General features: G+C 44.5%; 1 protein-coding gene across 1 annotated transcript in view; it reads left to right on the forward strand.

Moving 5' to 3' along the window:
- The window catches only part of LOC132473517 (uncharacterized), a 241,247-nt gene extending 238,437 nt beyond the window's left edge, over positions 1–2,810 (forward strand). Inside the window, exon 3 of the mRNA XM_060073688.1 lies at positions 2,641–2,810. Within this exon, the coding sequence (XP_059929671.1) occupies positions 2,641–2,652 (12 nt within the window). The 3' untranslated portion in view covers positions 2,653–2,810. The remainder of the gene's footprint in view (positions 1–2,640) is intronic.
- Positions 2,811–13,677: the final 10,867 nt, after the last annotated feature.

Raw genomic sequence — 13,677 nt, forward strand, 5'->3', positions numbered from 1 at the left:
CGGCGGAGACCACCGCTCCTCGAGGGGCGGCGCCCTGCCGGCTGAGACCGAGGCAGGAGAGGGACACAGCGGACAGGTAGACAGTCAGGCCGAGGAATAGCGAGTTGAGTTAGGCAGAGAAGAAGGGCAAGTAGCAGAGGAGGAACCGGCAGCAGGAGTAGAGGACGTTGGCGGAGGAAGCAGTGGGAAAGAGCCGGCAGCAGAATCTGACCAAAGTCCGGCTGCTGGTTCGAAGGTGGGAGGGGGAGAGCCTGGTGCTATGGGGGGTGTTGCTGCTAGGGGATAAGGAGGAAGAGATGGAGTATGACACTGACTCTGACTGTGTCTCTGTTGCAGACTCACAGTCAAATAGTGGAGATCTGTACACACTGGAGGAAATAAATGGTTTCCTGGATGAAACTTTTGGGAAATCTGTCAAAGTATCTGAGTTTTTTCCAGATGCAGAAAAAATCATTAAGGGTGTGGTAACCTTGCAGAAAGTAGTTGATGCTGATATGTTGGATGAGAAGAAACGTTTCCGGTTAAAAAATACACATCAAGACTAGAGGTAAAGGTTTAAAAAGGTTAAGAATAAATAAGTAAGGTCATGATGAATGTGTTGCACTGGGTGATCTTACTCTTGTTTCCTCTACCTGTGTATATCATCTCTCTCTCTCAGTCCTCTATGTATAAGGTAAGGGTCGGCTCTTTAAATATTAATGGTGGGCGGGACAGAAGAGGGCAGTTATTTCAGAAATGGTCCAACAGAAAAGATTAGACATAGTTTTCCTGCAGGAAACGCACAGCAACAAAGATAATGAGATAGACCGGGGTTTGTGGTGGAAGGGCGAGTATGTTCTGTCTCATGGTACCAACTTCTCTACTGGTGTAGCCATTCTCTTTTCTCCAGGGCTTGATGTTAATGTCATCTCCACCACAGAGATAGTGACAGGCAGGGCTTTGGTGGTCAGAGTAGAAATACAGGACATATATTTTTGTTTCATTAACATCTATGCTCCGAATCAGGGATCACACAGATCGGATATCTTTAAGAAAATAAAAGTTTTTTTAAAGCAGTGTGATCAGAGCCATTGTGTAGTGATGGGTGGAGATTGGAATTGCACTACCGATTTTACACTGGATAGAACAGGAGAGGAACCCCATTTACAGTCATCCACCATTTTATCACAGGTAATTTCAGAGTCAGGTGTAATAGATGTATGGAGGGTCAAACATCCCCAGGTTAGGCAGTACACATGGGTTAAGGTGTCAGATGAGAACGTGAGTGCAGCCAGGCTGGATAGGGTTTACATGTCATAAAGTTTTAGCAACAGGTTATTGAACAGCTACATTTACCCAGTAAGTTTCACTGACCACCACTTGGTCACGTTAGATTTTCATATCTCACCAACCACTAAATACAGCTCATACTGGCACTTTAATGTTAAGCTGCTTAAGGACAGTGACTTCTCTCAGAAATTTGAGACTTCCTGGGGAATTTGGAGAGAAAGGAAGAGGGAATTTGAGTTCCTAAGTCAGTGGTGGGAAGTGGGTAAGGCACATATACAAATTTTCTGTCAGCAATACACAAGTCATTCCACAGTAATAGTCAAAAGGGTAATTCGGGATCTAGAGGAAGAGATCAGGGGTTTGGAGAACAGAGAGACTTACCTGAGAGACTTAAAGGCGCTTTGGTCAGGTCAAGGTTTACCAGTGTTAGAGACATGGATGCTCCCACCTCTTTCTTTTTTAACCTGGAGAAGTCTGTCTCTCGGACCAAACAAATGGTCTGTCTCCGCCTCCCTGATGGTACTTTAACGACTGACCCGGGCGAGATGAGGCAGCATGCCGTTGAGTTCTACAGCGCCCTCTTCAGGAAGGAGGGCTGTAACAGAGAGTGTGCGGACGAGCTGCTGCAGGGGCTTCCTCAGCTGGGCTCAGAGGAAAATGCTGTCCTGGATGCCAACATCTCCCTGGAGGAGCTCACTGCTGCTGTAGGTCAGATGGCTCCTGGTAGAGCTCCTGGGCTGGACGGACTGCCTGCAGATTTTTATGGGCACTTCTGGAAGTGTTTGGGAGCCGACCTGTGGGAGGTGCTGCAGGAATGTTCGCAGACAGGACTGTTACAGGCATCCTGTCGGCGGGCGGTTCTTTCGCTGACATCCAAAAAAGGAGATTTGGCTGTACTTAAGAACTGGAGACCAGTGGCCTTGTTATGCACGGACTACAAACTTTTTGACTACAAAGTGCTTGCTTAAAAAAATTCTGGAACTAATAATCCACAGAGACCAGTCATATTGTGTATCAGACAGATCTATTATGGACAATATCTTTCTTATGAGAGACCTACTTGATGTTTGTAAATTGTACAGCATTGATGTTGGTATTATTTCATTAGATCAAGAGAAAGCGTTTGATAGGGTTGACCATGGTTTTCTTTTTTCCACCTTAAGTGCTTTTGGTTTTAGAGAATGTTTTGTAGCACTGCTGGGTTTGTTACATAAGGAAGCTTTTGTTTGGTGAAAGTGGGTGGTGGGCTGAGCTGTCCAGTACAGGTTCAGAGAGGCATTAGACAGGGATGTCCTATCTCTGGACAGCTTTACTCTTTGGCTATTGAGCCTCTTCTGAATAGGTTAAGATCCAGGCTGTCAGGGCTTACAGGGGTTTTTCTAGAAAAAAAAAGTAGCAGGGAGCAGACCCCTGCGCAAAGCCGAGGGAGCAACGCGGCCGAGGCGGGGGATGGTGTGGAAGGGGGGTCTCCCCCTTCCACGGCGCGAAGCCTTTGAAAAAATAATGATTAAATGGTACATTCTGAGGCTATTTTAGAGAGAAATTCTCGCAAAACTCTTGATCAACACTCAGCATTTGTTTATTTCTGTCGTTCATTGAAACCGCTTTGTGCAGAGAGAACTGGAATGGTCTTGTATACTTGCTTAGCATCTTAGCGCCTAGACCAAAAACCCATTCAAATACATAGTAGCTAGCTAGCTAGCTGCTAATAACTTTAACGTTAGCATGTCGACTCGGTCTGGGAAACTCCAATTCGGATCGGAATATTTTTGGAGGAATTATAAGTTATTTGAGGATCAGACACATTGTCAGGTGGTGGTGTTGGGGTATTTTCGCGGAGAAAATATCGTTTTGAGAAATAGTGTATGTTGTACAGCAGCATGTAAGTACAGATCCAAGTCTGACAGGTTCAGTCGGCATTTCGGTAGGATGGCGCACGCCGGGAGTATCGGGGCGCAGCGCCCCTGTTCCCTTGTTTAGAAAAAACCCTGGCTTATGTTACCAGGGTTGCCTCAGCGGCCCTCGTTGGTGGTGTCGGCTTATGCTGATGACATCAATGTAATTGTCAGAGATGAGAGATGTCGTGTTCCTGGGTGATAGTCTTGAGATATATGGAAGGGCATATTCAGCAAAAGTGAACTGGGGGAAAAGTCAAGCTTTGCAGGTTGGTCAGTGGGCAGACAAGGTAATGCCAAAGTTACCAGGAAACCTCAGCTGGGGAAAGCAGGGCATGAAAGTTTTCGGTGTTTTTTTGGTAACAGATGAGTTTCAGAGGAGGAACTGGGAGGGTGTTATGGAGAGAGTGTGTGCCAGACTGTCTAAATGGAAATGGTTGCTACCTCAGCTTTCCTACAGGGGGTGGGTTCTGATTGTCAATAACTTGGTTGCCTCGACCCTTTGGCACAGGCTGATAGTTTTACCTCCACCAAGGGGCCTGATCGAAGGAATTCAGAGGGCAGCCGTGGACTTCTTCTGGTCAGGGCTACACTGGCTGAGATCAGCGATACTGTACCTGCCGGTGCAGGAAGTACAAATCCCCTGTCGACAAAAGGACAGGCGACCTCCAGTGGAGGATTGTACATGGGGCCATAGCTACATACAGGTATCTGGTGCACCTCGATCCTGGTACAGGGGACGGCTGTCCTTTCTGCTCACAGACAGAAACAATATACCATCTATTTATTCAGTGTTCCAGACTGGCTAGACTATTCAGACAATTGAAGTCATGGTTTCAGGGCTTAGGAGAACTTTTTTCTTTTTGTCTTTTTACCTATGGTCCACACTACTCGGCAAAAAGAATGTACACACACTTATAAATTTCATGTGAGGTCTGAACAAATTGGCTATTTGGAAAACACGGAAAAATCATGTGAGGGGTGAGGGTCAGAGGACGTGGTTATGATGCCGACCGGGCTGCTGGCAGCTCGGCTCAGGGTGGAGTTTGAGTTTTACAGACTGACAAAAAAGACAGAAGTCTTTGTGAACATTTGGGGTGTGCGGAATGTGCTGTGTTCAGTCAGAGAGAACGCTTTGTTTCTACATTTTTGATCTATTTCCCTTAGTTTTTCTGGTTTGAGTTTTTGTATGAATTTGCTTTGATGTAATTTTGTTTGATAATAGCGAAACTTAAGCTGTAAACAGAATGAACTAGGAATAAAGGTGCATTTAAAAATCAAAAAGAGAGAGAGAGAGAGAGAGAGAGAGAATAACTTCACTAGTTATATATATATATATATATATATATATATATATATAACTAGTGAAGTTATTTTTTCCGTTTTGGCAAGTAGCCATGCAATAAGTGGGATAATGCATAGAACGTCGCTGGTCATTATCGAAAATAAGCCCCTTCAGGGCGAAGCAAGACACCTCCGCTTCGCATCGGTGTCCTGTTCGCCCTGTCGGGGCTTATTTTCCCGATAATGACCGGCGTTCTATACATTATCCCTTACATGTATGATCGATATTGCTCTTTCTCCTTAGTGATATATCTCTCTCTCCATTGTGATATATGTTTCTCTCTCCCAGGCGATATCTCTCTCTCTCCCAGGTGATATCTCTCTCTACCAGGTGATATCTCTCTCTCTACCAGGCGATGTCTCCCCCAGGCGATGTCTCTCTCTCTCCAAAGCAATATCTCTCTCTACCAAACAATATCTCTCTCTCTCTGGCGATATCTCTCTCTCTCCCAGGCGATATCTCTCTCTCTCTCTATCTCCCAGGCGTTATCTCTCTCTCTGGCGATGTCTCTATCTCTCCCAAGCAATATCTCTCCCTCTACCAAGCGATATCTTTCTCTCTCTGGCGATATCGCTCTCTCCCAGGCGATATCTCTCTCTCTCTCTGCCAGGCTTTATCTCTCTCTCTGGCGATATCTCTCAGAAAGACCAGCCCTGGGAGGAGGAGGCTGTAAGCTGATGCCATTTTGACGGTGGACCCACCTCCCCCTGATAGAGGCCTTATGGTGTGTAGACACACGCCTGTGTCAGACACCGTCCAGCCCACCCCCAGCAGCCATTAGTTGGAATTCTATCATTTAATTTCTTTCTACCTTAATCATTCTGTCCAGTCAATGTGTTTCTGACCGTACCAGTCTGACCTAAGAAGTTCCTTTAGGGGTCTCGCTCCCTCACTTCTGAGACATGGTTAAATTGAGCCAATCCCAGCTCAAGCTCCACCCGGTTGGCCTTCCCAAACTGCTCCGGTATTCCTCCAAGCTTACTCGTACAACGAAAGGTTCGCAAGAGAGATATAAATAAAGACAACCTTATCCTAAACCCAGGGGATAGTTTCACTGAGCGTAAGTTGTTTGTTTTATAGAAGAAAGATAGAAAAAGCAGCCTCCCTTGTGAGACCATCCTGATTTTGTTGTGCTCTGCAGATCAGTCTGGCCTTGAGCCCATTGAACCATAAATGATAGGACCAATCCTCCCTGAGGGGAGTGTGTTTTAGACATATTGGAAAACAATGGCGCACCCAAGGAGAGTGCAGCAATCGATGAGCAATCAAACCATTTTGAATGAAATTGAAATAGACAGAATAGATGAGTCTTTTTTTTTTTACATGGAAGGCTTTTCCCAGAGGAGTAGATGATTTTGCTTTAGTTCTGATTGAATTCAACAAGAGCTAAGGGAGTAAGAGTGGGATTTAGTGATTTACTTTGATTGGCCAGAGTTATTTTGACAACGTAAGGCCATGCACATATGTGGAAATCAATGGCTGCCCTGCCAAGGCTAGAGAGATATTCATTGAGAAATTCGAAGTTGAATATCTGGACAGTCGAGGCTAAAGAAAGAATGCCGAAAGGCAAAATCAGTTGGCATCGAACCCGAAGGCCATCTTACTAGGATGAACATAGTCATAACAGCACTACATTTTAAACACACCCTCTATTCTGGTCTCACTGTCACTCACCTCTGTGAGCCCCTCTTGATTTTCTCTTTCTCTCGAGCCTTGATCGCCCCCTCTCGCCCTCTATTTCTCTCTCTATGCGGGGCTGACTTTCTTTCTGCCTCTCTCGCTCTATCCTCTCCTGTCATTCCTCTCGTCCATAATAATTCCTCTGTGTGTGTGTGTTTGTGCGTCTGTGTGTGTGTGTCTGTATTTGTGTGGATGTCGATGGGCACGGATGCTTGTGCAAGTCTGCTGGACAGGAAGGGGTAGATCTATGATGCAATTCACTGGCAATTTATTTTAAGTCTCCAATTATAGGAGAGAAAGAGAGAGAGAAGGAGAGCAAGAGAAGAGAGAGAGACGAAGAAAGAGGGGTTTCATATTGAAAAAATATGCAGAAAAATATGGATGAAACAAGACAGGAGTACGTATGAGAGACTGAAGAGGACGAAGACGGAATAATAAAATAAAGATGAGAGAGGGGGGGAGTTACTGCACAAGAGACAGAATTAATTGCTTCAGCATACAGTTAGACATGAAAGCATGGCCTCAGTCCAACTACAGGAAATAGATAAAATAAAACTTGTGTGCATTTGTATCCGTTCGTATGTGTGTGTATGTGTGTGTGTCTGTGTGTGTTTGTGTAGGTACGATTGCGACCGGCGTAAACAAGTCCATGTGATTTGTTTGGTTTGTGATGCACTCGGTGCGCTTTCACCGATGGGCGTTTTGGATCGCATGCAGAAAAATGACAACCCTTACGCACACGCGCTCGTTAGAGACGCATGGCAAGGAGTGAGGAGGCGTTGCGTCTTCATCGGCGACTGTGTGTGTGTGTGTGTGCTTGTGTGTGTGTGTGTGTGTGTGTGTGTGTGTTTGTATGTCTGTGTGTAACCTTGAATACTACTTAGAGAACTACCTTATCAGGTAGCTGCTCTGTGAAGCATAGGCGTAGCGGCCATATACATTGGGGGGTACAAGTCCCCCCCAATGTTCAGATATGCCCAAATGTCCCCCCCCAATAAATCGCTGGGAATAGGGATATAGCAATTCAATATTTATATGGGTAGAACACTTAGGGCCCTTACATAGTCGACGCAACGCTACGCTTACGCGTCCAAAAGGCTACGCGAAGCGACGCTTCGGCCGCCATTAAACGTCGAAGCGTAGCAAAACGCGTCCTCCAAATTTTTGATACGCGACGCGCCGATCCATGCAATACCAAGCGTAGTCGGTGGGGGCGATACTGCAAATATTGTACATTATTACTACTATAGGTTATATTTACAGAAGAACATATGAGAGGATGCGGGAACGTGATAAGAATGACTTGACGTCTCTTTTACTAATTATCTGTGCCAATTTATGCGAACCCTTCCACAGGGTCAAAGTGCTATTTTGATGCGCGACATCAAACAGCTGATGCGGGATTGTGAGCCATTTTAATGATCTTCTTGTCACCCGATATTCGTTCTATTACTGGCCTTATTTGTTTTACTGTTAGCCTATTTGAATTAATTACGTAATGTTTTGTGTTCACGTTCAATTTGAAACATAAATTCAGTAGCCTCTTTGAGTGAATGAAATTTGAAAGCGTGAGTGTGTAGTGAATGAAAAATGTGTGCGTGTATGGTGGGACTATTTTCTGTATTTGATAAATAAACCCCTTTTCTCTAATAATGTTGGCTACCATATAATTTCTGTGGACATTATGTGCTATAGCTTAAAGCCTTTGGCTATAGGCCTACACTTAAATAATTCATTCATCTGTCAAGGCAATAGCTCGTTGTATAAACATTTTATATGGATATGAATTAATGAGTTTGACGTAAACCAAATTAGGTAACTTGTGTAACATAACTAATGAATCAAAAGTCATGCTTCCAAGTGACCAATGTATATACATTTATTGGTCAGTGCGCATACCCAATCGTAGCACATTGTACTGGTGGGGAAACACGCCAGCATCTGACAAAAAATAATCTGCAGCTGCTCCCTGACAAGGGCCGGTTTTGGTGAGAGTCGGGAAGATATCGGATGACTCGCGAAAGGAGATCATCAAACTTTGGTGCCGACATCCGAAAATACTGGAAATGCCTCTCCTCGTCCATGCTTCGCATTGGAAGCACCAGAGAAACAAATTCGCCATCCTGATCTCGTGTGGTATTTAAAGGGCGCACATACCACCGCCTATCTCTGCGCTTCATCACTCTTCTTCCGTAGCCACTTTGATCCGAACGTCACCTCGAACGTCCCCCCGCGAAAACACCGGTGACTCTGCTGCCACCCATGGCGTGAGTGGTGTATTGCATGTCATGCATTGCCCGCGACGTTCGCGTATGCTGTGTAGACTATGAAAGGAAGCGCGACGCTCGCGTCACTCACGTCGTTTACGCGCGTCGCTCGCGTCGACTATGTAAGGGCCCTTAGGCTTTCCCTGAAGTACACTCCGTTCCCTGAACGCATCTCTGCACACAGTGCGCGCCGCACACCCTCAATAACTCAATCCAATTCTATCTACAGCTCTTACAGCCAATGAGAATATGGCTGTTCGGGCTAGCTAGCCAATGGGATAGATCCATGATTTGATTCGTCCCCGCACGTGCGGCTCGGTGACGGTGACTTGTGTCACTCGATTGCATTGGTCATCAACTGTCTTTTTTACATGACCACGGAATCAAAAACATCAACAACAGCAAATTAGTGGCATGTTACGATCGAAAACACAGGTAAGTTATGAAGCTTTTGATAGTGTCTCTCAAATTTCGTGGGTTTTTGTCGCTTCTCTAGCGAGCAGCATCATTAGCTATGTGTTACCTATGTAATAAGCCAGCTAGATGACGTTGGCCCCGGCCCCATTCCGTAATTCCAACGCCTCATTATGCCGACGTCTCAATGTTCCGAAATGTTCCCCATTAGATCTAAATGCATGGGCCGTTTGGTTTTAAATGTGCGGGGGACAGAGATGCATTCGGAAGTGCATTTTCAGAAGTGCTGGGTACAATGAGGATGTGGATCTTCCCTGTGGCATGTTCACTTTGGTGTGTTCAGAATAAAGAGAGTGAAGCACAGAGAGCAAGAACGTTTGGAGGATGAAAGCAGTGTGTGTCAATCTGGTAGTGACAGAGGTGAATAGCCTAATGCCCTGTTTACACCTACCCGATAGTGGGCCCCGATGGTGCCCGATGGCTAAATCAGCAGCTATCGTTATAACATCGGCAAATAGCGTGGTTGCATCGGGAAACACCGTTACTCTTCCCGGGAACATCGTTAGACTACGGGAAGAAACGGGAAGAAATGCTCAATGATCGGGCAACAACGGGCAACATCGGCAAAGAACGAACATGTTTGTTAATTTTGGGTCTATCGGGGTAGAATCGGTTACCAGGTGTTGCTATGGGCTAATCGGCTATAATCGGGAATAGAACGGGAGTACAACGTAAAACATCGCAAATCGTTCGGGAATTTTCCTGGGCACATCGGCTATATTCGTTAATCTTCCGCGCTTTATCGTGTTTTATCGTCTTTATATCGGCAACCTCAACACACGAAAGACCCTCGAGAACCCTAGACAAATAACGATTGTGAGTGACCAGATTGTGTTAAGGAAGACCCTCAATCTGCCACTTGGGTATAAATAGGGGGTGATGGATGGATGTCCTACTTTTATAATTACAGGGTACTTCGCCCATTTAGAACCGGCGTTCTATTATTATAAAATCGCTATTGTAATATAAATAAATATATAAATAAATATCAGTCTAAACCAGTCTCCCCTTTGCCTTCTCCCGAAATGACGCCAAATGACGCCAAACGCGTCATTTGACGTGTTTGGCGTCATTCGAAATGACGTCAAATGACGCCAAACGCACTTCGGGTGTCTTCCCTGGCATACATCGTTATGTTATCGTTATAACATCGGGTATGTGTAAATGCTACCCCGATAAATTGACCCGATCATACATTTTTAGCCCGATGTCACCCGAATCACCCCGACTTCCACATCGGTGGTCCATCGGCCATTAGCGGCCATTAGCGGGATGGTGTAAACGGGGCATAAGAGAGGAGTTCTGGAAACTAGTAGAGCCTTGGCTTTTCCTATGTTCAATGCAATTTGTAAGTTACTTTGGTTAAAAGCGTCTGCAAAATGATTGTCAAAGAGTAAATATTAATGGTTTAAACAGAATTGTGACATTTGAGCAGAATCCTGTTGGCAGTGGCACTGATGTCTATAGTGTGTTTCAGTAGTCTGCTGGTAAATAGTTTGCTGATATCTGTGATATTATTCCTTCTATGTTTCCTCTGTTGTGTTCAGAGTAGAGCTAGTGAGCCAGCGGGAGAGACAGAAAGTTTGGAGGATGAAAGCACAGGGAGAGTTTGTCAATCTAGTGGTGGCATAAAGGTGAGTCGCCTAAGAGAGGAGTAAATATGAAAGGTTAAGACCGAATCATGACATTCAAGCAGAATCCTGTTAACACACATGTATATAGTGTAGGGTTGTCAAAAAAATGTATAGTCAGATACTAATCGATTAAAATAAAAAAAATAATGACGGATTAGATACTTATGTGCAACAGTATCGATACTAAAACCGCTGTCTTCATCATCTTCATCTCTTTTTTTTTCTCGCCTCCTTCAGTTGACACACAACTTTACACAGCAGCGTTGCAGTTGCTAATATAGCAATCTAATAATTATTAAGTCAAGTGTCATTCAAAGTTACAAAACATTGTATAATGTATGTATTCATAGATTAATCCATAACTAATCAGAAAACATTTAGGTTATGTCCTTGACCTGTCCAATTCTTTAACAGTGCATCATTCATTACGGCTAATGGTTTCACCATGAGATTAGCTCAGTGCGCTCTCTCATGAAACTCATCTATGTACTTATTAAACAAGTGGTTGAAAATATCTGAAAATCTTATGTTTTCTGAGGGGTAACAAAAGTTTTGGGGTGACTTCTATTTAGGTCCATGAGATAGATGCACCTGGGTGGGTTTTACTCAACATTGGCAAATGTGATGGTTATGCAATAAAAAATGTAATGGAAGTACTGGCTGGATTTTGTGTCCTTGTTGTGGTGGTGCAGGTGTTTGTTTGTGTGTGTTTTGTAAAAAAGACAAAACATCAATGAATTGAATGTGGGGAAAAAAGGAACTGACTGGATTGGTTGAAATATTGAGGAGCACAAAATGTTATATTTAATTAAAAAAGTAAAGGAAAAACTGAGCTCTGAAGTATTTGTGTGTCAACCTTTTCCCAATTTCAAGTCTTCCACACTCCCAGACTGCTTGGTCACATCCAGTATTAAAGTGTTTTAAACATCCATCCCTAGAAAGGTCTTCAAAATTAGGTGCTAGGTATTGAGATTTTGCTCTCAGAGTGCACCAGATTAATGCATGTTCAAAATCTTTGCCTGGGGGGGCCGGACCCCGCCCCCAGGCATTTGTCCCCCCCAATGTTGAAACCATGGCTACACCTCTGCTGTGAAGTGCTTCGACAAGTGACCAAAAGGTGTCATGGGACTACTAATTATGGCGCATTTCCACCGGCGGGAACGCTTCGGCCCAGCACGCCTCAGCACAGTAGGGAAGGTGCGGTATAGCCCAGCTCAGTTACGGCTCGCGTTTCCACCGCCGACAGTACCCTTATGGGGGTGGGGTTTAAGCCGGATGGCTATAGCCGCGGCAAATACGTAAGCATCATGACCTCATAACAGCCGACACCTCATTGGCTGACACAGTGTAGCCTGCTATTAAAACCAAGGAAAAAGAAGAACACGACACAATAAACAAAGTGCAACAATGTAGGACATCCAAGAAGGACGCAACATTTTCTTTAATAAACTAAGCTTTCGCTGTTGTCCAGAAATACCTCGCGGGTACTGTTTGTTTGTTATTATCCCCCTGTCGCACAGAAGTGACGATTCTGTTGAAAAATCAACAGACGGCGTGTGTAGTTCGAACTTGTTGGCACCCTTTCAGACGCCTCAGTACCCACGGAGGAGTACTGCGAGATGAGTATGGCTCATCACGGCTCAGTCCGGACCCCGTCCACTTTTGGCGGTGGAAACACAAACCGTGCCAAACCTTTGCGCACCGAATCGACCCGCAACCGCCGGTGGAAATGCGCTATAAAGACCCCTAGGCTTATGTCAATTCATCTGCTCATTTATTCACTTTTTTTTTGTTGTATTTTGAGCGCATTTCAATTTAATTTTGTGTCCTCAATAAATCTAGCCACTTTTTTTATGAATATTACACAATAGTTACCAATGAGCAGGGGCGCCGAAAAGGGGGGGTAAAGGAGACGGATTCTAGGGGCCCATGATGGAGGGGGGCCCAGAGAGGCCCCTAATGATGATGAAATTATAATAGAGAAAAAATAATGACACTAAGTAAAGATTATTTTCATGGGGCCCAAAATCCCTAGCGGCGCCCCTGCCAATGAGTATAGTGTTCAGACACACACACACACACACACACACACACACACACACACACACACTAACCATGTACACATCCCCATACACACCCATACAACTTAGACCTGTTATTGGTGCCTGGTTTAAACCAGAAACAGAGAGGTTCCCCCTCTCTGTTTCTGGATGATAACAGCAGACAGAAAATGGAGATCAAACCGACAGCTGAACACCAGACATATTGGTTATCAGAAGGAGATTCTATAATGTCTATGGTTTCCATGTATCATGTATTTAAATTATTAAGCCATGAAAAGGAACTCTAATGATTGTGTGACTGGGGATGTCCAACAGTGTGGGATAATTGTGGCTCTGTAGGAGGGGTCAGGGAGGGAAGTGTGTGTTGATTTGCAGCAGAGGGAACACTAAGGGGCTGGCGCTGCTATTAATTAATTCATCATTATTCGGAATTTCCCTTGGAATGTAGTGTGTGTGTGTGTGTGTGTGTGTGTGTGTGTGTGTGTGTGTGTGTGTGTGTGTGTGTGTGTGTGTGTGTATTGTTTGTGTGTATGTGAAGACAGATTGTTTGATTAACATTACCTGGTAACCCAAAGCTGCCTGTCGCAATTGACGGAAGCATCTAAACTAATCCACGTATTTAGAGCTTTATGCGTTCAATCATAGAATTGGATGAGGATCAGTTCAGAGTTCGACTATCCACCCTCTACATCACCTTTAATCCAAAATAACATATTTTCAAACCACTATTCAGTTGTGAAGAACATATAAACACACACGCACACACACACACATGCGTACACACACACACACACACACACACACACACACACACACACACACACACACACACACACACACACACACACACACACACACACACACAGATAAGCACACAAACTGCCTTTCAACCGTCCAACACCCTCTTATCTCAATCTTTGACTTACTTACCCTCCTTTCTCTGATAACCCTTCCTTTTACAGTCCCCTAATTACTAGGTATTTACCCGGTACATACATGGTAAATCATAGTGTATTACTGGGTAATTACCACTGGTAATAAGAAGGTAAA

This window comes from Gadus macrocephalus, chromosome 15, assembly GCF_031168955.1.
Source record: "Gadus macrocephalus chromosome 15, ASM3116895v1".
NCBI classification, from domain to species: Eukaryota; Metazoa; Chordata; class Actinopteri; order Gadiformes; family Gadidae; genus Gadus; species Gadus macrocephalus.